This window comes from Dermacentor variabilis, chromosome 7, assembly GCF_050947875.1.
Source record: "Dermacentor variabilis isolate Ectoservices chromosome 7, ASM5094787v1, whole genome shotgun sequence".
Lineage (NCBI taxonomy): Eukaryota > Metazoa > Arthropoda > Arachnida > Ixodida > Ixodidae > Dermacentor > Dermacentor variabilis.
Window position 1 is genome coordinate 104535035 of NC_134574.1, and position 27406 is coordinate 104562440.

General features: G+C 45.8%; 1 protein-coding gene across 1 annotated transcript; it reads left to right on the forward strand.

The window, feature by feature from the left end:
* The first annotated feature begins 1559 nt into the window (after positions 1-1559).
* LOC142588766 (uncharacterized) lies at positions 1560-27406 on the forward strand. Its single transcript, XM_075700585.1, has 9 exons — positions 1560-1627; positions 3033-3167; positions 4368-4443; positions 9181-9283; positions 10966-11134; positions 15986-16061; positions 19473-19693; positions 23951-24040; positions 27361-27406. Exons 1-9 carry the CDS (start codon positions 1576-1578, stop codon positions 27387-27389), a joined length of 951 nt encoding a protein of 316 aa, XP_075556700.1. The 5' UTR covers positions 1560-1575; the 3' UTR covers positions 27390-27406.

Below are 27406 nucleotides of genomic sequence, written 5' to 3' on the forward strand. Positions count from 1 at the left end.
GAATTTACAGCCAGAGAAACTTGTGTGACTATATATGATGCGGGTTCGATTCCGCGCAGCACCGAATTATTTGCAAACGTTTTTTTGCCGCAGAAAAGCGCCACATGCTAAGTGACACATATTTACTAAAGTTAGTGTCAAAGATGTTTATTCAAGAACGGCACGTGTCCAATGCACCTACGCACTGACCCAAGTTAGGGTTAATGAGATCCATTGAACAGTGGCATGTATCTTGTGGCCAAACTTGTTCCGACAGTTGGTCAGAAGCCCTGTTCCATTAGCACAGCACCCAGATGCGCCAGCCATTATACCACTGAATGGCCACTGCGAGGGACCCAAATTATGGGAAAATGTTTTGATGGATAGAGAAATATATAGATAGGTCAACCCTGGAAAAAAAGGAACAATGGATGGATGGATGGATGGATGGATGGATGGATGGATTGATAGATAAATACATAGATAGAGCATCCCCGGAAAGAATGAAACAATGGATGGATGGTTAGAGAAATATATAGATAGATCATCCCGGGAAAGAAAGGAACAATGAATGGATGAATAGAGAAATATATAGATAGATCATCCCCAGAAAGAAAGGAACAACGGATGAATGCCTAAATATATAGATAGATCATCCTCGGAAAGAAAGCAAAATGGATGGATGGATGGATGGATGGATGGATGGATGGATGGATGGATGGATGGATGGATGGATGGATGGATGGATGGATGGATGGATGGATGGATGGATGGATGGATGGATGGATGGACTGACGGGCGGACGGTTGATGCATGGATGGATGGATGGATGGATGGTGCGTGAAGTACCCTAAAAATACTTATCGCATTAACACTCACGAACCAATATGGCTAAAGGAACACCAGAGGAACGAATGGATTTGTTTTGTAAAGGTCGTCACTTCATTCCTTCCTCAAATATCCGCGGACTTCGAGCGCTGCAGTATTTAGCATTTTTATCACTTATACATGACGCTAACCATGACAGCTTTCATCTGCTCAATTGTGTTCTTTTTTTAAATAAACACAGATTTATCATCATTGCTTTCAGCGCTGGTTCTCAAGGCCGCTGAGCTTGATGATGGTGATGACCATTCCGGCAGCACTGGCACATGCCTAATATAGTATATGTAGAAACAAAATACAGACAGGTCGACCTCATCGTTGGCGGTCTGTAGTTTGCTAATCAACAACAACGAAAAAATAGCACGCTCCACGTAACCAAAAACCTGCAGGACAATTCAATAAATTTCTTACCAACCAACACGTTCCTCGATATTAAGAGAAACAATGTAAAGCAAACGGAACGAGCAAGACAAACATACATGTACTGAAAGCTAGTGGACAGAGAAGGCGGAATCACTGAACAATAAATCTGTTATCCAACATGAAAAAAGAAAACTTCCTTTTCCTTCTTGCATTCCTAAAACTCAAGCAAACCAGACGCAGAGAAGAAAACGACGAAGCGTTTCAGAAGCCGTTTCCTGCTGGTGCATCCAACTTGCTGTAGCTCTTTGCAGATCCCTCTCGCTGCGTCCAACGAGTGTGCATCTAAACATGGCTCTCCGTCCAACCATTGCTGTTATCCTGACAATAATCGCTCCAAAAGGTATCTTTCTTTCCTTATTGCCAGTCTCACGCTATCTCTTGCTGATGCGACTAGCACGTATACGGTCATGCTCATACAATAGGAAATCACTTCCTCTTCCATCCTTGTAATTCATACTAATCAGAATAACACCTTGTGCTCTCACGCTCTTGAATGCTGTCTACTTAAACGTCATTAGACCCAATCAAGTTGTCCATAACGGTTAGCTCATGAACTTCTCCAAGCAAGCTGTTCTTTGCGGGAAATCAAAAGTTTTGATTTGATTTGGAAGAGCGCCACGCCTTGCAACACCAAATAAGTCAATTTTATCATGTGCAAATCCTTTGAAAGCCTGAGCTCAAAAGCAAAAAAAAATTATCGAGTAAATCTAGCGTTTTCAGGCTGAGCACGAAGTAGATAATTGGGATCCCAAACTCTAAGTGAGCGTTATAAAAGGCGCTCGATTCAGAAACGCTCATATGCTCTCCGTTGATTGAGCATGTGACCAAAATCGCTTCCGAGCCGAGGCCTTTATTGTACAATGTCTTCGCCAGGACTTGCGCAAGGCTTATTCCTCATTCCGATTCACCAATCAAACTCTTCAGTAAAGCTCCTCGGAGTTTACTGACATAAATGGTCGCGGGTGAGACAGCTCTCAACATCGTCGTATCGTGTTCATCATTACTCACCATTATCGCTAGCCAAAAGCTACATTCTACAGAATTAGTTAACACCAGCCCGTCTGCAGCCAACATTGTTCATGCTTTGAGCGGCTCATGAACATTTTGTCGAAACATCAAAAAGGAAAACGTTTTGCAGCAGTATTAGCACTGTGCCCAGCGGCCCTTTCCACTACGGGCATAAAGGAGAAAGTCATCAATCACCTGGGATTTTCACAAACCGCCCCCAATTTCGTTAATACATCCGGAGTACCAACTGAACGTTCCTGACTTGACCCTGTTTACTGTTTGACAATGCGTGACACCTCATTTAGTACAAATGGAAGGCCTGCAGATCGCGCTTCAGTGTGAAGGAGTACAAGCCCACATAATTATGAGAAGGAGACGTTGTAGCCACATAACGGACCCTCAGGCGTTTCTAATTAATATTTTTCCCTTCTTGTCAGGCAAACTACGCAAATGAAATTAAATAGCGATATGTTGAAATCGACAATTTCGTTATAGAAGGAACTGTAGGAGAAAAATGCCGAGTAACTCTGACAATTTCTAGCCGGTTCTCTTGCAACCAGTGCGGTATAGCAAGTTCTCACATTCCCACAGCTAGCCAGTTCCCTCGTTGCACATATCAAGCGAATCCGCCACTTCCTGCTCGATACAAGAATGTTGTAGCAAGAGATCCACTGTGCCTGGAACGCATAGTGTGATTAAACACGACTTTTGCTGAGCGCAGACTCATGTTCTCGCAGGTGCCTTTGGCGCATACTATGGCAAGCTGATCGGCCAGATCAAGACATATGAGCACGATTTCAGCGGCACCATGTACGCCGCCGGCGATAGAAGCATCGTCATCACAAACCTGAAGTACGACGGCCGAGGTCCCGGTACGTCTCGGACATAGTACAGCTTTAAATATGGTGAACCATTCTTTGACTCATATCATGCACTTTGATGTAGGTAACTTCCTGCCTTGTTTCGGGTGTCTTCAATAAACAAATTAGGTGTCCCATGGTCGGATCAATAAGAGGGTAGCCCAGTATAAACATGCGTTGGCCTGCGCATTAGTCTTCAATTGGATACGTACTGCTTTCACTCCGAGGCGTACTATCGCTTTGAGATCATTATCACGCTAGTATCACGTTACCTAGCAACACAGTGAAAACATCGTGGTGTTTCGTCTCACTGAATACAAAACGGGCCACGCTGCTTTGACGTGCGAGAGCACGCAACTGCCGGGGCTGAGGCAGTATCTTTTTGGAACTCGAATGCATAGCCGAAAGTGGTAGCAGAGAGCCCGAGTACGCCAATTTCAGTTGCAGCTTACGACCACCACCTCAAATGATCGGCAGCAACAGTTTAGTCATATATAGGTACATTTTGAGCGATGAAACAAACGTAACTATAGTGGTTTGGTCAGCGGTCGAACGGGGAGAGCACGAGCACTATATTTCGCAGGCGCTTATTTTTGGCCATACAGGTAAAAAAGAGAGAGAGAGACAGAGAGAGAGAGTGGAGAGAGCGAGAGAGCGAGAGAGAGAGAGTACGTGTCCACGTGCAAGGCGGCCAGGAACGAATCGTATGCGTCATTGAAAAACATACCCTTCATCTGGGTCACGTCGAATAGTAACAATTCGCTTATTGGAGCGAGAGGACACCAGTCATAGAGTAATGATATCAATAGTAGTAATAGTAAATGGAGTGAAACTGTCCTCATGCTGTCGTCATTGCCTTCTTTTGCTAAATGTGGACTACACTGAAGTATGCAAAAAATCATAGAAAGAAATTCTTTTCGAAAACGTTACTATGCCACAGAGGCCACAATAGTTAAAATTGCTCGTTATACATGATGTCATGCCTATCTATTAACTCCGTCATTCCCACGCTACATAAAAAAAAACTGACTGTGATCTTCATTTGACATAGTAGTTATCGACCTCGTACCACGAAATTGTCCACAGCGATCTCAGAAATATGAGTTTATCAGTAGAAACTTCATTGTTTCGTTTCTTTGGAGATTCAAGAGAGAGCTTTGTGTTGGGTATTACTGAGCATGCCAAGAATGAACGATCACTTTGTTTTCACAGCGGCGTTCTTCTGGGCGTCAACCTCAGCAGCCGAGCTTAAAGAAGACGGTGACCAGCTGCCGGACGAAGGAGGAAGGTGTGTACAGTAATTCATGCATGCCTGGTGCCCAACGCACGCCGCACGCGTCCTTAGCGCAGCCGGGGATGAATATAATACCAAGCATTTAAAGGACGTACAGGCGCCGACAAAAGTGGTGTACTCCACGCAGCCCACGCAGCGGGAGCCGGAGCAAAGGCAAACGGCATCGCAAATCCATCTACAGGCAGCATCTGGGATCATGTTTGCCGATAATAAAGGGCACCCATTGGCTGTCTCGATCCCAGATGCCGCCTGTAGATGGCGTCGCGATGCAGTGTGCCGTTGCTCCGGTTCCCGCTGCGTGGACTGCGTGGAGTACACCACTCTTGTCGGCGCCTGTACATATGCAAACACACATACTTACACGCCCATACACACATACTATAATCTAGAAAAGAAATAAAAGGACACGAAAGAAAATTATGAAGCTGAGCTAGAGTGCAAGACCAGGCTCCTGTATTAACGAATTCCTCATCGAAATGAAAACCAAGTTGTATTTCTTCAAGAAAATGACAAAATTAGCAGTTAAGAGTGGCGCGATGTCTTGTGGACTACAGTACAGCTGAAACGGGATGTCCGCATGTTCGATTCTTAGAGAGTGGCTGCTATTTCCCGCCACTGTGAGCTGCATCGCTTTCTTCCACCTTGCCCGCTCTGGCCACTGGCGTCCGAGAAGAGTGAGCGTCTCCGGTAACCGGAACCAAAGCAGAGCCCCGAAGCGGTGATAGCTTCAGCGACTAACGCAAGCAGACTACCAAAAGACTAAAACAGCGGCACATATGGTAGTCACGTGGAGATTAGGTGAACTCGTTCGTTTTAGTAGGGCGTAGTTTTCTAGAAAAAAGTAACATATTGGCACACAGAATGATGATAGACATTCAAACGAATACTTTATCCATCGAGATCGACCTAATATTATCGTTTAGTGCCACTCGAAAATCAGGGTTTCTGCATGCCGAAACCATGATATGATGATAAGGCAGGCCGTCATGCAGGGCCTTGGATTAATTTTGACCGACGAAGAGTCTTTAATGGGCACCTAAATCTAAGCACACGGGCTTTTTTCCGTCTCGCCCCACCGAATTGTTGCCGTCACGGCCCGGATCCAACGCAGATTCTCGAACTCATACATATGCGGACATACATACATACATACATACATACATACATACATACATACATACATACATACATACATACATACATACATACATACATACATACATACATACATACATACATACATACATACATACATACATACATACATACATACATACATACATACATACACACACACACACACACACACACACACACACACACACACACAAACACACACATACATACATACACATACACACATACATACATACATACATACATACATACATACATACATACATACATACATGCAGGCATACTTACATACACAGATAGATAGATAGATAGATAGATAGATAGATAGATAGATAGATAGATAGATAGATAGATAGATAGATAGATAGATAGATAGATAGATAGATAGATAGATAGATAGATGGACTCGGCCCCGCTCATTAGGGGGCCTGAGTCGTACCTTCGAGCACACGCGAACATTATGCATGGCATGACCCAAGGCATTCTGCGCCAAGCTGGCTTTTAGTGTATCTCAGCAAAGAACATGGAAAAACAGTTGAAGTTCAAATTTTGTACTTTTGCACAAAGAAAAAAAAAACGAGCATTGTTTCAGCGTAAGAAAAAATCAATTACACAAAAAAACCGCTCTAACCCATTGCCGTCTTTTGCGATTGGCCTATTCAAATGTCGATGCAAGTAAACTATTTTCACACTAACGCAAGGCATGTCCCTCTACTTGTGCGTTTATTTTATGCTGATTGCTTGTGAATTGCACTATATAAATATATATATTCGCACGCTAAATGACATCTTAGGACCAAATCGTCAGATCAAGGTAAATGCATGGGCACCAGGGGAAAACTAACAGCAACGGCAGTGGGCCAGACCACCGATGTTTTCATGGTAGAAAAGTATGTCAGTCTTGTATTGTTTATACACTGCAACCGATTAGACACGGAGAACGTAAGGCTGACACATAAAGTAAAATTTGTAAGTGAAAAAAAAAATACTTTTTCACCTACACGCCGGGCCTGTGCATTCACACGCGGGCCACGGCTAAACTTAGCAATAAACGCCCGGGCTGGGATCGGGCTTCACAAAGCGAGCCCGGGCCGCGCCGCGCAGTGCTCTACAGTGGACGTGGTTATGAACTTGATGCACTGCAGGTGAAGGCGAGTGGACGTTAGTGTAATACCACTGTCACACGGCCGCTTTCGATCGCGATGAAGTCCTGTCCGGTTCGAGTTACTTGGTCGCGACAGAAAATCATCACTGCTACACGTTCTGACGATCAGGATTGCGTTTGGGCGAGCTCAAGCACACCACATGTTGTAAGTGGGTTAACAACATCCTTTAGATGGCATGATATTGTAATGTAACTTGTTTCGCAAAAAAAATGTTGTTTTGTTTGGCATTGCGGTTAATGGGATCGCTGCCTGCTGATCGTGGGCAAGTCTCAGATCTACATGGTCGTCAGCTTACGAACGGATCAAGACGCTCTATCGCGACGCGCGGATCACGGTTGCCTTGATCCGGATCAAGCAAGATTGGGATAGAAAGTGGCCATGTAGTAGCAGCCTGATCGCGATCCGGATTGAACAGTGTGACGTCGATGTGCACTTGAGTGAATGGCAGTCAGTAAGTGTTGGTGCAAGTATAAGCGTGAGTGGGTGCCAGAAAATGTGAATGGAAGTGACTATGAACGCGGGTGATTGTTGGTGAGCTCGACGAGGGATATGTAGGGAAAAAGTGGGAGTGCACGTAGGTAGGAGTGAACACACAGCCTACATAAATACTGGGACGTATCCACTTATTGTGCCAACCTGTGCTTCCTAGCCACTCAGCTACTGAGACACGAATTGGTAGCGCCTGTTTTAAGTACGTAACATTTCTTTGTGTGCACAACTAGAAAAACCGTTCGGCCGGCCGGCCGTCCGTCCGTCCGTGACGTACGACGATCGCTTTCAAGATGGGGCCTGCACCAGCGATCGAATAGACCTTCGTGCTGCATCTCGCTTCAACGCGAACTAAGAGGCAAGGACACAGCGCACACGAAGCTATCAGCGCTCCGTACAATCTGTGCCCATCGCAGATCACTTTCAACATAAGGCCCACGCGGCCGCGCCATACGGAGGCGCCCGCGCAGTAGAGTTGATCATGGTTTGCATCGACCGGAGGCAACGTCATTGACACGTCCGCATACGAGGTCAACGAAATGTGAAACTATTCAATTACGTCACGTACTACATCACGCATCGCCCAGTGCTCATTTTCCACGAAGCAGCGGTATCACCGAAACGCACTATCCGCCAATTTGAAGATAAAGAAGCGTAAGAAGAAGAGCCAAACAAGAGACTGTGTACACAATAAATGTAGGATATATTTGCTTCATTTAGAAATTCTACTTGGTTATTTCATTCCACGTGCACATCCTGTGGGAGTTATCTATAAGATGAGTGAACATCGCTACTACTCGCCTCTTCGCCGTCTTATGCTGGTCTCAGTTAACATGTCGGTGTTGAAACCGCGAATCTTCGTTTCATGATTCTTGCGCTGTGTTTCTGCCAAAACTATCAAACACAGTAGCATACGACGACAACATAGCAGGTGATTAGCAGAAAATGCTTACCTATACTTTAGATAACTCCCACAGGAAATTCTGCGCGTATTTTTTTTTTTTTACTCTGACAACTGATCTATTATCTCGAGCACTACTTTATGCTTGCTTGTCCCTATAGCGTCCCTGTAATGCTCCTTAATGTATATCTGCCAGGTATTTTATTAAATTCACATTGTGAGGCATTCATTCTGAACAACAGTGCTCGTAGCACCGAAGAATGGTCACGTCGCTCACTTGATGGTATGCTGGAGCAGCTTTAACGAACGCTTGCCCCGAAGCTCGGAAAACTGAAACAACGATTTGAAAGGCTTCGTTTCACCGACTAGCGATTTGTTCCTGAAAGTCTGCGTAGTGGGGTACTTAGGCCCCATGGAGATCTTTGAGGCCCATGTATCTGCTAGGTGTCTCTGACGCACAAATAGCTAGGTATCTCTACAATACCAGGCGTGCGACGGCGAGGTACTGCTGCCGTTCATGCCGTAGCGCCCTCTCGTCGCCGTGATACCGTAATAACTCATGAAATAAGTGACAGCCGACAGCTCTAAGCACAAGGGCATTAACGCAAGGGTGGACAATTTTCCATCCGTGATACGTTTGCTAAGATCACGTAGAATTTTGCGCTCCACTTAAAGACGTCTGTCGGTTTACATCATTGCTTCGTTTCACCGGAGCGCAGTGCGTCGCGGCATTAAGAGAGCGTATCTGAAATATTCAATAACCTTGCCAGACGAATGAGTTTTCCTGGAGGCAAGCAGAAGGCACGCGCATACTAACACTTGCGGCTGCCCACAGAGAAAGAAACTACTTCTAGTAGAGCAGCAAAAATCAGTGCTCACTGGGCTGTTGGACGAAGTGCTTCACTTTTGGGATGCTGATGCTGGCGCAGGCTGACCTTTTTGAACATACAGTGTCCATTACGGTTAGTTCATGGCACTATTTATTGTGTTTGCCCCCAATATAAATCTCACCTTGTTACATACGACACTGGTTTGCAGCACCCAGCCCGTCAAGGCTTACAAGAATGCCATAGTGTACCTCAAGTTGCCCAGGAAGATCACCGAATACAAGGCTATCGGCATGTACTGCAAAATCGCTTACGTAAGTTAAACTCCGATGAAATGTTCCACGAGTAATTTCTCGTTTGTTAAGTTGCGCATGTAGGCGCTTCGTTAAGGGCGCGAATTTACATATCTTCGTTTATTAATTTCTACCGGTGCGGTGGCAAAGCAGTGGTGGCAAAAACAATATTTTTTTTCGGAACGCGGGCGTTACAAGAAACAACATGAGTAGATTGAACAAGCTTCAATAAATAAATTACAAGCACAGTCTTGTGGTGCGGTGCACCGGCTACATAAATGGAAATGCCGTCACCAAATTATTCTGCAGTAACATCACCAGCACGGAGTGGATTGTCTTTCTGTGCCCGCTGCCGGACGAAGGCTTATAGCAGTGGGTACATCTCCAGTCGCCGCTCTCTTGTGTCTGCTTACGCCCTTCCTATGCTTACAAGTATCCTAATCGATTTGGCGCTCATCATATATAGTCATAATAGACGACTCGGTTATATGTTTTCCGTATTGCGTGATTTGCCCAGCTATCTCACTGCCGCATTAAATAGCTGCAAGTAAACGTAAGAACATATGAATACCCAAGAAAATTCAGCGTCGCAAGGCAAGCGATGCGGACCATGGCGCGTGTATTGCTAGCATTTATTCAGAAATGACACTGAACGGTGAACAGGGGTTAGAGGCCCCATGGGTACTCCGTAGCATTGAGCTTGCCGCAACGAAAAAAAAAAACAACTTGCCACCTTTTTTGCCCTCGCGTTTCCCGGACCCACGCCACTGGTTAGAGCCATCCACCGTTGTGCATCGTCGTTGCATTGGATTGTATCGTCCGGTCACTATCGAGCAATAATGTTCGCCGTCATTCCGTCTACGTTCCTTCGATCCACGGAAGGACACGGTGAGAAATGCATATATAAAGTATCACCTCGTGCTCCTTGTGATCGTGTCTTTGCAATCGCTGTAGCCGTTGCAGAACCGCGCTGTCCAATGCCTTTGATTTGTAACTACTCAAATTTACCAAAGTTGTCTCTGTACACTTATTCGTCTTCAGCAAATTTATGATCCCTCCACCGACCTTGGAATAATCGCCTTAGAAAAGCAGCCGCCTGGTAACAGGGCAGACGCAAGCTCGTTAAGTAAATTTTCAATCACGTTTCAGACTGAAATTTTCCGCAGGTGTGCTTTCGCGCATGTTTAGCTGTGAAATTCAGACCTAAACTCGCGCGTAAGTGCGCCTGGAGAAACGCAAAAGTAGCACTGGCCATCGACCATTATGGTCACCACCCTACAAAAACCAATAAGATGCATCGTCACTTGGCACTGCATATTATAGTTATCGACGTGGTTTCTCGCGAACCCCCCGGATTTTTCTTTTTCACGTTAGTACAAGGGAAACACAGTAAACAGCTGGTTAAAAACAGCACACTCCTCTGTGATTTCTAATTAGCCCCTTATCAAGCATGAACAACGAAAAAAAAAAGGATTCACAGTTGCGTTTGCTAATTTATTTATTTTCACGGTTCAAATTCGCGTCCCGAGCGCTGTTGGACACTATCACACTCGACTGGCAGTGAATTGATAGTTGACATTAGTTGTGCACGTGGCTTTTTTAGTGCCTGCTGTAATTAGCACCTTAAAATAAACTCTTACAAGCGATGTGGCAACATGGTCCAGCTGCGCAATTTGTATTTTCCTCGCGGTCTATTCGTGCAGGCCGACTTCGGCCACGTTAAGGTGCCGTCCAACTTCGAGCTGCCCAAGGAGCAAAGCCTGGGTATGCTCACCGCCAAGCGGCACAATACCATGGCCACCGAGGTTATCCTCACTGACAGTGCCACAATGCTGCTCAGGGGGTTTGAGTACGGTGCCAGCTGCCCTGGATGTAAGTTACGCTGGTTTATGTACCACACTTATAGGGACACCGTATAGACAAACCATTCTTCTACACTAGCCCCCGTATTCAGAAATGCATCTTGAAGCCCATGCTTGACTTGATATAAATGACGCCTGGTGCGAACACGCCCAAGACACTCATTGCGTCTCCTTTGGTGCGTTCCCGACAGGCGTCATTGAAATGAAGTCAAGCGTGGGCTTAAGGCTTAAGGTTAAGATGCATTTATGAATACGGGGGTTAGAATGCAAAAACAACGCTCTTACCGCTACTACACGCTCGGTAAGCCAGCAAAAATGCAAGAACGAAAGACAGGTCGTGGCAACGCTCGTAGTGAAGTTTCCTCAGCACCTCAGTGTGATTTCATGGATTTCGGCAGCCCCTGCTAGTTCCAAGTTAATTATTTACCAGTAAACCTTGACAACGTTGTATTAAAAAGGAGCCAAACACTGATTATGACATCTTTTGGGAGCCATCGCGGCACTAATACAAAAAGAATACTTTGAAATCCGCAACGTCAAGACGACGGATAGGCGTGAGATTTCGTTTCGAAATCAGAAAACAAAAGGGAAATTTGCACTAACATTTCTTGCTTCTAATAATCAAGCCATTGTCGCGAGAAACGACCATACAATTTTAAAGAATACTGTTTCTGTTTAAACTTATTTAGTGTGTTTCCTTAGGGGTCCATTTAAGAAAGTCTTTACGGAAACGGAACTAGCATTCTACATGTACTGTCTCCACAAGTTCCATGAATCAAATAGTTCGACCTGGTCTCAGCATCAATCAGATCACATTTAGAAGGTCAATGTACACCATGTATTTTATTACGCTTGCTTACTATACAGAAGTAAATGACATTCTTCATAAGTTCACAAGCTACTTGTAGAGGCGCGTTGGTTCTAGCGATAAAAATACTTATTTAAATGTTGTTTTTACGCTAGGGCTACTAGAAAAACGCATGCAAAATTTTAAACCTCGTTCCAAAAAATATTTGAAAGCCTCTTCAGTTCTCGTCTTATCTCTTGAAGGCAGAGCAAGTTTCCTCCGGGCGTTTCTGTTGAAAGCATCTGTTTTTTTAACGATATTCTACTATACCTAAGCTATAGGTCGCTTACGTTATCTTCCAGCAAAAAAATATGCTTGAGTAGTTTCAGCGTAGCCGGGCGCATTTCTACGCGAGGCTCTGAAGTACCAGTGTGAATGATGCAGTTTATATATCTGGGTTTCAGCGACACCGAGACAGGCTGGTAGTTGTCACACAGACGTCCTACAGTCGTCTCAAGCTACTCGAGAGGCCACTCCTTTAGGGCGAGCGTTGGATGGTGTGAGGGTTGTTGTGAGCTAACCGGTTATCTGCTACAAACCTCAACTCAGCTGACGTCAGACGCATTAGCGTTTGCCTTACGCGAATGCCGTAGTTGAAGTGAATGGGCGCACTGTATATTTTCGTAAAAGCACTGCGCGGAGACGAAATGCATGTCTACTCGTATCATCATTGCAATGGTCGCGACAAAAAGAGCGCCAATTGGCATTTATCTGGGCAAAGACAACAATGTTAGTTGAGGTTTAGGCAACGGAAATCGCTGTTTCCACATGTATGCACCATCGTTGCAATTGCGCGCCAGTTATCACATTATTTTTTTATTTATTGTCGTTGCCATGTGCTGACATATTGCCGTCGTTTTGGGCCGCTATGGGCATCGCATTGTCTTGGTACCAGTAATCTCCAGTAACCTCTCATGAGGGAGCAACAGCGGTGTGCATTTACTATAGCAACTGCCCCTAGGTGTCTAATTGCATTGGGAAGCAATGTTTAAGGAAGGATAGCAGACGACACGCGTGTATTGTATGGCGAAGAAACGGCACTGCGCAGAAGTACAGGCGTGTGAAGGCAGAGCCAGCAGGGCGGCGCAAGAGACCACGTGTTACGCAGCAGGTGTCAAGAGCACGTGGAGCTAAGGCGCACATGTGAAGTGAGTCAGAGGTGTTGTAGGCGATATTAAATTATGGGGTATTACGCGCCAAAACAACTTTGTGATTGTGGGGCACGCTGTAGTTGAGGAGTGCGGAAATTTCGACCGCCTGGAGTTCTTTAACGTGCACCTAAATCTAAGCACATGGGTGTTTTCGCATTTCGCCCCCATCGAAATGCGGCCGCCGTGGCCGGGATTCGATCCCGCGACCTCGTGCTCAGCAGCCCAGCACCATAGCCACTGAGCAACCGCGGCGGGTTTGAAGGCGATATATTGGGTGTACAGCACAGCACTAATGTATCCTAGTGTAAGGATATGCTTACTCTGAGCGGCATGATGAACTTGACGGAGACGAAGACACATGAGGCCGTGAAACATCTGCGGGAGTGTATAGCGCAAAGTAGAAAAAGTATGATAAGGAAAGAAGGACGAACACCTACTTCTAGCTCTGTGTGGTATAAAGGGTATAAATCAAAAACGCTCGCAGACATTGTGATAGGAGGACCTATCGAGATGGAGTACCACATTGTGCTACTCTTCTGTCAGCCCAATTCTTTACTTCTAGCGCAGGTGCTTTGAGCGTACTTGCACAGGGGATGGATATATATATATATATATATATATATATATATATACCAAGCCATCTTTGTCTCTAGCAGCCAAAGAACTGTAACAACCTCGATGGTATTGTGGTTTACTGTGCTTGTATATATATATATATATATATATATATATATATATATATATATATACACATACAAGCACAGTAAACCACAATACCATCGAGGTTGTTACAGTTCTTTGGCTGCTAGAGACAAAGATGGCTTGGTTCACGCTAACAGCCTCATCTCATCATCTATTCTGCCTACGTACAATGATGTGAGTGTTATGGTCCTTGCAATTGAACGCCACACCTGTGCGCTCGAATTAACGTGCAGAGCCGCACATAGGGCTATGATGGGCGGAAAAACATCCTTTTCTTACAAACACGATTAGAGCGTGAAAAAGAATATTGTCTTTAAGGTAACTGCTTATCTCGCAAACGTAGTAAGCACCATGCTTGCAACGAGCGCTCCCAATCCACCGAGCGCTGTCAACCAACGCAGCGGTTCCACTGCTTAAGGGACACTAAGGAGAAAAATGATTTCTTCTGCGTCACTAAATTACCTTTCTACGACAGTGAAAACACCGCTCTTACCACAATAAGACGCTTCGAAAGCCAGAGAAAGCTCAATAAAGAAAGACGGGTGGCGACGCCTCATTGAAGTTCCCGTACCTGCTCGTTGTGACGTCATGGATTTTGATGGCGTCTTCTAGGACCCACTTATACAGCTGTACAGGTTGACTACATTGTGGTGTAAAGGAACCAAATATTAAACATAGCAAGTTCCGGGGACCTTTACTCAGCCAACGCGGCCCAAATCCAAAAACATTCTTTGGAATCCCTGACGTCACACTTACGTACCGGCCTCGGGCTTTCGGCGCGACAATCAAATACTGATACTTCGACCTTCACTTTCTCATCTATTAATCAATCTATTATTTTGAAATTACCACCTGCACCGTTCTAAAACAATGGTGTAATAATCAAAACTGATTTATTGTTTCGCTTTAGCGTCCCTTTAACTTTGGATACGGTTTTTCCATGTCCCGACAAGACTGTCTCTCTTTGAAAGTACGGATAGATTGTGCTGGGCTGAAAGAACAACATGACTTTTGCGAGCAGCTCAGCATTGGCACCTTGCTCCGGTAAAATTTTCGGTTTTATTAGTGTCGCCAACACCGTTCGCTAGCGAAGAGAAACGAAAAATGATAACCGATCGCAAACGACGACAAGCCGTGTTTCCACGCTCACGTTCCCGAATGTTTGCGCTTCTGATATCTACCGCACACATATAAAGTCATGCGCACAGCATGTGGAATATGATATTATGGCACTCCACCTCGAACTATATGCAGGAGTCGAGCAAGACTCCTGCATATGTCATCGAAAATGCCACGGCGATCGTTTGTTGCCTCCTCACCCATTTTGTTTCTACGACTCCTGAGGCTGTGTATTCTTGCGCCGCTGCAAAATCCGGAAAGCTTCAGCTCAAGGTTTCGATATTAGAGCTGTTTTAACAAATCATGCTTGAAAGGAACACAGGCGACCTCGTGTCCCTAATCCGTGTTGTTTTACGCAGCACCGCCTGCTGCACTGTCTTCATCATTTCCCTTTTCCGGCCGATTGGTTCAGCAAGTGAGACAAGAAGTGAATGCTGGCATTCCGTCGCTTAGGGCAAGCTGTTTTTTCATCGAAGATACTGAACCATGGCATAGTGGCCAGAATTTTCTAAAGCTTTCGAGAAGCGTCTGTGAAGAAAGAGCCTGTTAACGAATTTGCTATATATAAACCTACGCAGATGGCAGAAACGGATTTCTGTGCGCAATATTCTAAACTCCCCTAAGAGTGGCCAGTAGAAAACCATAAATATAGTTGAATTTAGCGGTCGTCATTCTCATTGTCGACCTGTTGTCTGATTCGCCCTCTGCATCGGTTCAGCAAGAATGGATCACCAACTACCTGAATCTACCACATTTTTTCGTCAAGTTTAGTGGCCGGTATCAGTGGCAACGCCTACCGGCAAGGAGAGACAGAGAGCCGTAGTAGCACACTCTGTGAAGTAGAACAAGTAATTGCTTGTAGCTACTTAGCACAGTCATTGACGAGTTTCCACTCAAGGCCACGTCAGCTACTTAGCCCACTCAATCACTCTTGCTGAATATACGCGTTTCTGCATGGTTTCTGTTTTGTCTTGTAGTGGCTTTAGTATGCCGAAATTTTAACCTAAACATCAATTCAAAGCGCTATATCAATTACTTGCAGCTGCGTTCTTCGTGGCAGGGCCCAGTGTCGACCCCAAGCCAGAGCAACTTACTCATCTCCTCCACGACAACGGACAGTAGGTGTCAATTATGTTTCGCTTTGCATTCTGTATTGACAAACACATAAAACGACGAACGTCCTGATATTTTGCTTCTAGCACATTCGACTCGTCTACAACGAAGTTTCATTGCGTAGACAAATGACTTCAGTAGCATTATTCCGAGTTTGTTCACACTATAGTAGCGGGCTCATTTCTATGACGAAGCTTAGTTACGACTTTTAGTACCTTTGAAATGACCAGCCCAACGGGCCCATTAAATTGGAGTGGCTGGTATCCGGGAATCTTTCAGCTGGACCATAGCCTGATTTTCGCTCAAATTTGGCACGGAGGTAGTAAACTTGAATGCGCTTACTTTTAACCTAAGTTTACAGGTATTATTTACCTACTTTCTTGCGGGTTTCCGCAGAACTACTACGTCAAACTCTTGCCTTTGCTTCGTGTTGTCGACAAATTCGACTTCGCCCTGCCATCTGCTAGCCGCTTGGTTAGCTCAGATGGTAGAGCGGCTGCCCCGGAAAGGCGGTGGTCCCGGGTTCGAGTCCCGGACCAGGACGAATTTTTCTTCAACAATGGGGCTTTTCCTTCGAGAAATTTACCTACTACCTTGCGGGTTTCCGCAGAACTACTACGTCAAACACTTGCCTTTGCTTCATGTTGTCGACAAATTCGACTTCGCCCTGCCATCTGCTAGCCGCCTGATTAGCTCAGATGGTAGAGCGGGTGCCCCGGAAAGGCGGTGGTCCCGGGTTCGAGTCCCGCACCAGGACGAATTTTTCTTCAACAATGAGGCTTTTCCTTCGAGGAACCCGTATGGGTTTCCTTTGTAGCAATTGCTACGAACGCGTGGATGTCTGATTTTCCCTTTATTCATTACTTTAATATATGTTCAAGTGGGGGTTGTCTGCGGCGACGCCACTAAAAAAACAGTTAATTTTGGTGCAACGCAACTGTGGCGCCATCTGACACCGCTGCTGTAAAAGAGGTGTTCGAACAAAGCAGTGACAGATGGCGCCACGGTTCCAATGCAGTCAGAGAACCGTCATTCAGATCTTGAGAAATGCTTTTTAAGGAAGGCTCAATAAGCTTGACATCTGCCGCCGTTGCAGTCTACGTGTTTTGCCTCGGCGGAGTTAACGACGGGCGTTGCCCCGATGGCGTTCAATAGTCATAAAGAAACGAAGGACAAAATATGGTGCGCAAAGTATCGAATATGAAACCATGCGTTTATGCAATGCGTACGGTAACAGCGTTGAGGAAGCTACAAATTGTAGAACAATTCACAAATTGAAGTATGCAATACTAAACGTGCTATTTTCTGATCAGACATGTTTAATGAATGTTAATGGGGTTTTAAACTGTTTAATGTTAATAGTAATATTACAAATGTTACATTAGTAATGTATAACTTATGCTTGTAACAGAATGTGCTTTTTCTTTTTGTTGCAGGGCTGTATAAATTTAGTTACTTGCTATTTTGCAAGCAATTGATACATTGCACTCTGTTTAAAAATTGTGCTGTAAATATTTTTTATGTTTTCTGTTTTACTAGTTGTGGTATTTGGTTTTATTAGTATTGATACTTGTAAACTGCTACTTCTGCTGCTCCGGCGAGGTAAAGAGCTTATTCAGGAGGTTTACGTCCTCCTTTTACCTTACTTTGCGGGCAAACCTTGTATTTGTTTTGCCCAAATAAAGAAACAAAGAAATGGACGAATTACCGTGGTTAAGACGATACAAGACGATTTGTCTGATGGCGAGGAATACGTCGCTTGCTTTCACTGACGTAAGTTTTCCGCGCGGAACTCAGCCTCGTGATCGTTCGTGGTTGGTGCTATGTGATGCTCGTCAAAAAGTTTCACTATGAAAAATGTGCAATTTTTCATCTTACTGCCATTTTCTTTCGCTCACGGCCGGCAGAAGTTGCTTGGCAAAGCACAACGTATATAGTTCTATAAGTTATGTATTGATTCGGCAAGGCCGAGTCATGTGTATCTGATATGTGGCAACCGATCGTGTATGAGCTGAAACGACGTCATTTGATAATCGTACGTGACATCATTGTAGATATTTTTGGCAAGAACAAGATTCCCGTCCCGCATCTAGTTCGTCGTATGCACCGTCATGGTGGTGTACGGCACCGATAACTAAACTCTAGCCTAACTTCATGTCGGCAAAATAACACTACGCGATTCACATGCATGTCAGAGGTAGCTCAGAATATTTGTTACACACTTTCATTGTTAGTCGTTCCTAATTGTATAAATGTGTTGGTTGACCCGACGATGAATCTTGGTCGTTTCTAGCAATTCATCGATGATCTTCAGCATTATTTGTATTACCGGTCCACACTCCTACTTAACCTAAGAATTCGGGCTTAACCCAAGAGTTCGGGTTCAGGCAGAAAAAGATGTTGTCACCGCTACTTCGACAACAAATACCGGTCATCGCTTTGTGAATGCATGAAAACAAGGAAAAACGTCATCATTTTCATCCATGTACATGGCTTCTTAATATTTCTGTATTCTTCATTAAAAGCGATGTTACCTCAAACTTATTCTGCAAATAACTATCTCATGCAAGCACAAACCCTACAGCGTTTCAATGGGTATTCCCTGACGCAATGCAGTGGATTGGAAAATTCAAGAGCGACAAGTTAACGGGGACCGAAAGACTGGCACCAGCGCTGACACGACGCTCTTGTCCTGTTGTCCGTTCTACGCGCTTGAAATTTAAACATGAACACACAGCAACTTGTTTAGTTTACCCATCGTCTAATGGAACACAAGACCGGTTTGACTTGAGGACGCGCAGCTTCTGAAAAACCTAAGCAAGTAATAGAACAATGCACATTGCTTAAAATAGTGCTCTTCTGGGGGTCTATCACACATAAACAACATTTTTTGAGTGCTGTATAGTGCAGTTCGGTGTTTCCACATTTGCGGCACTCTTGAGGTACGAGAAAAAAAATTGTTTTATATGCTATAACAGCGTGGGTGGAGTAGTGAAAAACTGAGAGTTGATGTCGTGGAATCGTCGACGAAAATTTTGAAATTAGTGAACCCAGCTCTTGTCTTTAAAGATGGGAAGCGAATAACCTTGTCGCCCCTCAGTAGAGTATCTAGGTAAAGACTGCTTCATAAATCGATTGATTGGTGAGGTTCGACCTCCGCGAGCGGTGGTCGTAGACGCCGTAGTGAAAGATTCGTGAAAGAAAAATGAGTGTCATCCACGCAATAAATTCATGCCTGATATGGATATCGTGACTCAGCGCTCGGCAGTTGAACGTTATAGGGAGTTTATCCGGCATAGATTTCGTAACGCGCTTACCAACGCCTTGCACGGATATCTTTGCAGCAATATTTGGTGCGATTGGTCACGTGTAGCGAAAGCAGCCGATTTTATACGCCTGCCCCTCCGCGTGCACAGGGATGCCAAGCTGCAGCGCTACGACAAGAAAGACGTGACGGTGAAGCTGCCCGGTGGTCACCACTGGAACGAGTTCAAGTGGTTCTCGGTGTACTGCAGCGACGCCAGGGAGAGCTACGCGGACGTCGCCATCAAGCAGACGGTGGCCGAGCAGCTGCCCCTGCACGATCCCACTGCTGCCGTGCCACCCCCACAGCACACCCCATCTTCGGATAACGCAGGTATTACCAGATCCGCTAACGGTTCGTCGTCTGCTGGTGACGTAGTCAACGGTTAAGTTTATCGCGAGAAGCCAGACGATTTCGCAGCAAAACTTATTCAGGCGCGCATGTATGGTCTGACGCAATGTCGTCGGCAGAGCTTGTGCTGAAGAAGGGTTTGAAGGGCTTATGACTTGTGTCAACTCTCAGCACGTACAGTCGTCAGCACACTTGACTGACCGTAGCGCTCGATCGCGGCGCTTTGGGCTGCGCCAACGCTCTCTACCAATAGCGGTCGGAGCTATGTAGCTTGCATGTGAGCATGCGCCACCTCACTCACTGATAAAACTTCTCGAATGTGTTTCGTCTTGCCATTTACCGCGAGGCTTCAGCAGCTGCGACCGCCTGCAATCGCCGGCATTTGCCGGCGGAGGCGCCGAAGGGCCGCTGAGCAAAGGTAACGGATCTTGGAGCGTAGCCCCCTGAATGCTTGGCGGCATGTTAACTTCGATTTTGCTCAGCGGCCGTGTGGCACCTCGAGCGGCGATCGCCGGTGACTGCACCTGTTGAAGCCTCGGTAACCGGCAAAACTAAAATTTCGGGCCGAACCATAGTGGCGGATTAGCCAGCGAAGCCGTTCCAAACAACTATTGCTAAAAGGTACTTCCGCAAACATTCTCTTGAATTTGGTATTCGCCCCGGTGAAACTCGAAGGAGGTGGCCACTCACTCTTCGGCCGCTTGCATGCAGACTCGAACGACCAAGCTTCACGCTTACGAGCGGCCTCCAGTGCGCGATCTTTGTCGGTAGCTTGCGCTCGAGGCCGACGATTAGACTCTCACTGACGTTCTTCGGAGGCAAAGTCACTGGCCACATTCTCCGCTTTCGCACGGGCACGTTGTCGTTGGTTATAGTCGCGTCTCTGCTGTTTACGCCTCTCTTGGTACTTGGCTCGTTTCCCGGACGGGCGCACAATGCACGGTCTTCCCGTTCTTGTTGGAGTCGCAACTGTTGTAATGGTCTACCTCTGCAATACACAATCCGGTGCTTGCACAACGCGACGGCTAGCCCTGCGCACATACCCGCGCTTTCCCGCCCCAACTGCCGCGCCGTTCCGTTGGAGGTAGACCACGGCAGACGTAGCCGGCAGCATATGGGCGGTCAGCGCGGCTGCACTCCCCCATTGCGCAGGCGCGGCGCGCGGGGCAATCCCTTGTCCTTTCCTTCTTCTGCGCCCTACTATCGTTCGTTATCTTTTTTGCTCACTTTACAGACGTTAGCCAGCCCCCCCTACGAGACCACGCATACGGCTCATTCATACACATCCGTGAGGTGAAGAGCTTCGCCGTAAAAAGATTAATGCAGTGCCAGCACGGTGGCTCCGTATGCTCATATGCTAGCTATATCGAACCAGGCGTTATCGTTGGACGGGCTCTGGACAAGTGTGCGGTTGACTGTACAAGTAGTTTATGAATTTGTACGGGCCTGCTGCGGGTGCATGTTATCTCCCTATTTAAAGGCTGTTGGCCTCTTCTCGTTGCTTCGCCACCCGGCTTAGGGCGGACGGTGAGATCTCGGCAATAGCTGTGGTCTTCTTCTGGGGCTGAAATCCTACAGCCAAGTGGGTAATCATGATATCATGTGGTTGAAGAAGCGTACAGTGACCAGGACAAAGCGGAGAGGCGCAAGAATACTCGACGCGTGCATTGTGTCTCTCCGCTTTCTCCTGGTAACTGTGCGCTGCTTCACCTACACGGTATCACAATTAGTCACCAACGCGCCCAACTTTCCACATTACTAAGCCAAGTGGGGCTGACCACTTTTTAAGGCGAAAACCTCATACGTTTCATTGGTCAATTGACCTTAGGCGAACGCGCATCGATGGCACTAAACATACGAAAAGGCTACGAAACCTCGACCTTTGGTGCGAGTCGAACTTACGACCTCTGGTGTTAGTTAAGGCTACGAACCCTCGACCTTTGGTGGGAGTAGAGCCGCGACCATTTGTTGGAGTCAAATCCATAACCTTTGGTGTAATTGAAGGCGAAGTTAATTAAAATAGAGCTATTTAAGATAATCAGACAAACAATTGCGGTGGGAGTCAAACTCGCGATTTTTCGTGTTAGTGAAGGTGCGGTAATTCAGGCACTGTTAATTAAGAAAACGCACTCGATCTCACGGCCTTAGTTGGTAGTAGAAACCACGACCCTTGGTCGGAGTCGAACTCACCACATTTAGTGTCAATGAAGGCGTAGTTAATTAAGACACTTAATTAAGACAGAGTTAGTTAAGACGCTTAGGTGAGAGTCGAACCTACGACCTTTGCAGTTAAGGGGATTGATTAAGATAAGTACACGAAGTGATACAAGGCGGATGACTAAGCATATTAAGAAGGATAACTAAGTGATGTAGACTAAGCGAATTAAGGGGCATGTGTGCGTCATGTGTCCCTCTTTAATGCATCGGCACTTGGGCTTCCGCCTTCAAGTCGTCTTAACATAGAAGATTCTGAAAATTTTTATTGGAGTAGCGATTACATGGACACTCCAAGCGCACTTCTGCTGTGGCCGTGATGTTTTGCATAAAGTCCGAAGGCGATAACATCGTCGTTGCGTGCCATGTGCTGTATGTGCGAGTGAAAGCATGCAAGAGTGAGCCTATGATGGTGGTTCAGTCTCGCCATACAAGGCGGATGACTAAGCATATTAAGAAGGATGACTAAATGAAGTAGACTAAGCGAATTAAGGGGGATGTGTGCGTCATGTGTCCCTCTTTAATGAATCGGCACTTGGGCTTCCGCCTTCAAGTCGTCTTAAGATAGAAGACCCTGAGAATTTTTTATTGGAGTAGCAATTACATGGACACTCCAAGCGCATTTCTGCTGTGGCCGTGATGTTTCGCATAAAGTCCGAAGGCGATAACATCGTCGTTGCGTGCCATGTGCTGTATGTGCTAGTGAAAGCGTGCAAGAGTGAGCCGACGATGGTAGTTCAATCTCGCCGCGCAGGGGAGGGAAGGGGGGGGGAGTTCTAACCCGGCGGCTTCTGCGTATGGCGCGCAGAGTGCGGCAGGGAACGATAGGTTGGTGCGCGCTGTGTTTTCGCCGGTTAGTTCGCGTTAAAGCGAGAGTCAGCACGAAGGTAATCTCGCTCGCTGCTGCTGCCGCGATTCCGCACTCCAGTGTTTTGACAGCGAGTTTCCACGGCCATCGAGTGAGATGTGTGCATGTTTGCTTGTGCGCGCGTGACATCATGTTTGTTAATTCAGTTAGTGAGGGACTGTTTACATGTTTATGCGGTGAATAAAACTATTGCACTCCGTAAGTTGTCTACTAATTTGCTGTCCCAATCGATGCGTCGCCTCTCGGGTAAAACGGTGACTTTTTCTTATGTGATACTTGCTTAGCTTACATTACATTCCTTGAAGAAATCAACGCAAGGGTGGAATACACGTTAGCATTTCCATCATCACGCGCGCCTCCTTGATCCTGCTTGAGACCATAATCGCACCAGTTATATGAGATTTGTTTGTATTTGGCAGCCAATCTGCGCTTTCATGGAAATAAATTGGAGATTCAATGAATCCAGTGCAGAATAAAGTGAACTTGAAGAAAGCTGAATTTGGAGACGAATGGGTTCTACTGCGCAGTAACCAAATTTATTCTTTTTTTAGAATATACACTGCTCTGTGATAGGCTGCCCGTTCATCAAAGCCTAACATAAACGACCCGATATAAGAAATAAATAAAGCTCATTAAAAGGGGTAACGTAAGCTTAAGCGTACAGTATATTACATCAAATAAAGAAGCAACTAAGGACAATTAGAAGTGGACATTTGTTTCGTCACTCTCACGACATCAAGCTTCATCATCGGAAGCGCGTACTGACCAAACAGCAATATGCGTACAGCTAGAACAAATGGTACTACTCATAGTGTGACATTGGCGGCACGCCATCTGCGCAATGTAAATCTGACAAGGCTACTCTTAACGGGAGGTGTTTTCTACATTTCAAATATCCAGTTTTTACTTCGGAGCAAGTAACATTTGCGCAACTTCATTTAAATAATGGCAGTCTGCCAGTTGCGAGAATGTTCATTTTTGGTAAAATTGGTAAGGAGAACATCCTGTGGATCTGTCTTAGGTTCAGCCAAGAACACCGCATGGATAATAATGTAGCGTGCGTAGTTTGTGTGGTTCGTGCTCTTCCGCTGGTTAGAACATTTCGCGCGAAAAGTGCAAGACAAGCTGTATTTTTGTGTGCGTGTCCCGTGATGCAGCTGCCTTCCTTGGGCCATTCTCGGCGGTTTCCACTTTCGCTCTGAGCGTGGCCATAATAGTGGGCGCTGTTGCTGTCCGGCAATTCTTTGGTAAGTTGTTCTTGCCAATTCCAATGCCGCTCCTCAGCAAAGGTGAAAAAATGTGATGTAGTGAAGGGTTCACTGGGGGTGAATGTCGCCTGCCTTAAAATGGTAGCTTCCAAGAAGCAAAAAAGAAAGTACTCGGTATTTCAAGAATACCTTTAGCTGACGAAAAAGTTTATGTTCGGACTCGGCGCTGGTACCACGGAGGGGCTAAGAAGGCTGACAATCTTGATAGTTCATGGAGCTTGATAGTTTCATGAAACAACGCTTAGAAAGCGCCGCAATTTCGCACTAGGTAGCAATTGCCGCGCAGCTTGCTTTCAGTGCCCTCTCTCAACGTCTACAATATGGCTAGCTTTGCAGCAGGATTAGAGCCCTTCTAGCACCTCTTCGAGCTGCGCCCAACAAGCGGAAGACATACTTCTACAACACGCTTCTCAAGCGAAGGCTGCCGCGTTTCGCGATGTTAACATGGTCGGAGGGGTTCGCAATGTTAGCAGTCCTGCTAACAATGCGAAGCGCATGTAGCGAGCCCCTCATACGTTTTTTTTTCTCATTCACCTTGGCCCTCTCTCGACGGTCTATATAGGTGGCACAGACCAAAAAAAGGAGGAGACAGGCAAAAAGTGAGAGAGTGCTGATTTGCAGCTCATTGAAATGTGACTTTTCAGGTCCAAGTCAGTGATCCGTCATCCTCCTTTGCGCTCGGTGACTCGCTTAATTCGTCAAATCTGATTGTGCTCTGAAAACTATCGAAGCAAGCCACGACTAACATTCCTATGGTTCCGTAATCGCCTGGCCATATTTTTTTTCCTAATTCGTCTCATAATGGCGCGCATATTACAGCGAAGCTGTTAGCCTCTAGTTGGTCGGCATTTTTCACGGCATCAACCTCGCGAAAAGAAAAAAAAAATCGGCAATTGAAGCAAAAACGTGCATACGTTCTTTGGTATCACGCATGCAATTAAGTGCGCCGCATTCGTTTCAATAAAGAACAAGCCAGCCCAAAACAAGCATCCAAACGACAATCTTGATGATAAGGAACTCCTGCTAACAATGAAAAGCGCAGATAGCGCGCCGCTCATACGTTCCCTGGTAAACATTAGTGGTGCACAAGCGCGCGACGTGGGAAGCTTGTGACGTGGGAGTGACGTCACTAGACGTGTGCGTGTGTGTGCGTGTGCGTGCGCGTGTAAAGAACCAGCTTAGCAATTCATTTCATTGTTGTTGCAGCACCGCTATGGGTAAGGAACGCATGGTTAGGACTCTAGAGGGGCAGCGTGAATACGAGGAGCGGCGAGGGGAAAAGAAGCGGCAATATGACCAGCAGCGGCGTGCTATCAAAACTGACGAACTGCGTTCCCAAGAGGCTCAGCGCGAGCGCCATGGTCCTAAACATTGCATGGCCCCTTCAGTAGCTGTAGTGGTGGTTTTCAACAGCTCCGCTGGGCGTCCACTTTCGCGGGGCCAGGTCGGAGAGTGAATCTTTTTTTATAGCGAAACGGATTGCGATAAACAATCAGTTTAGAGAGCGCAGGCGACACAGGCCCACGGATTAGAGGAGACGAGCAGATCAAGAGAGTGATTAGAAACACCAGCTAGGACAGGTTGCAGAGGCATTACTGCAAGGCGGTTGGGCGCCTCTGCCGTTACAGAGGCAGAGGCACCGAACGAATCAACAGATGGAGGAGTCGGATGTGTCGTGCTTGGGATGGAAACTAGACTGGGGCATTTGCTAGGCAAACGAAAATTAACAGCAAGCGGCAGCAAACTGAAATAGTGGGCCAACGGTTCGTAATATAAGGGCGCGACCATATATTTATGTTAAGGACATGGCAGCCACCGCTTCAACTTCCTTCCCCCCCCCCTCTTTTTTCTGAAGACAAGTAGTTCTTTGCAGACTTCACGCGGGTTTCGTGTTTGTGGCATCTAGCTACCTTTGTATGTAGCCTTTTAACCGAGGGAACAATTTTGTTACTTTGAAATGTCGTAATGAGGCGCAAACGGCATCCATATGTAGGTACGAACGAAATGAGAATTACTGAAAACAAACAAAAATCAAAGCAAACGGGAATTACTCGCGAAGTAGGTAAGGTTGACGGTACGAGTGTAATTACTGCCAATGCAGTCGAAAGTTAACCGCATTGCTTCGTAGACTGCACAGCCGCCTGGATCGGCCTTTTTGCAAAAGAGAAAACAAAGTAAAAAAGACAGGCGCGTCATCCAAAGGTGACGCGAAAGACGAGAATTTTGACATACATGTACGCCAAAAAGAACAGATAATGAAAAAAAAACTTCACATGAGTACAAGATATAAAGGGCCCGAGAAACACTGTATAACGTCTGACAATGGAACGAAGACAATAACACAAATGTATCACCGCAGTTATGCGACATTACATAATTGCCGTGTTGTGCCAAAAGACCAAGGTGACCACAACGAACAGATGTGATTAACCGTTAAATTACGCAAGCGTGTTGCGTTTACAAGACATTGCATTTCCTGTACAGAATTCCTCAATAAAGCATTCGGTTTCGCCACGCACTCACATTGAATAAACACAAACACGTGATTCAACACTCCCTACCAATTTAGGTTAAGCTTCTCCGAATAGGGACTCCAACAGTGCACGTTGGAGCTGCTGCATTTTTATTTTATCCGCTTTCGAACGATATCTACTCTGTGGGCAAGTCTAGTATCGCTTCGCGAAGAAAGCAGACGGCGGAAAGCAGGGGGGATGTTCATTGCTCCAAATGGCGACGCCGTCTCCACTTTTTTTATCTAGAGCGTTACCTCAGCCACATCTCGCGTGTTGAAGCTGATATTCATGATGATATGTAATCTTTAATGGCGCAAGGGCCAGTTATGGCCAAAGCTGAGATTCAGTGCGACAGTACTTCGACTTTGGCTTTTTTAACATCGACCATGTTTGACTTCTCTCTCTCTCTCTCTCTTTCTTTTCTTTTTGTGGGTTTGTTGCCTCTTTCCGGATATGTTTACAAGAGAAGGCTTGTTAAGTTTGTAGTGTATTGAGTGGCTATTGCTTTAACAGCTTCTACTTAGTGAGAGAAAAAAAAAAGAAAAGATGCAGCCAATAGTGTGCTCGTGGGTGATTATTCTTGTAGTCAGCGGCGTGTTTTTATCCATGCTTGCCGTATTTTTCTTATCGCAACACAAGTAATTACACTTGACGCACAGAGCTTTTTCATGCACCTGCTCGATGTCTTTCGTGGCATAGAAATTTGACGGCGAATTTAGAAAATTGTTAAATATCGTTCCGCCAACCGTATTCCCTTGCACTAAGAATGGTGATCTTTGATTACAGAGACCGATAATCGCGTCAAGACTTGCTGAGGCCGGTTGTTATTTAT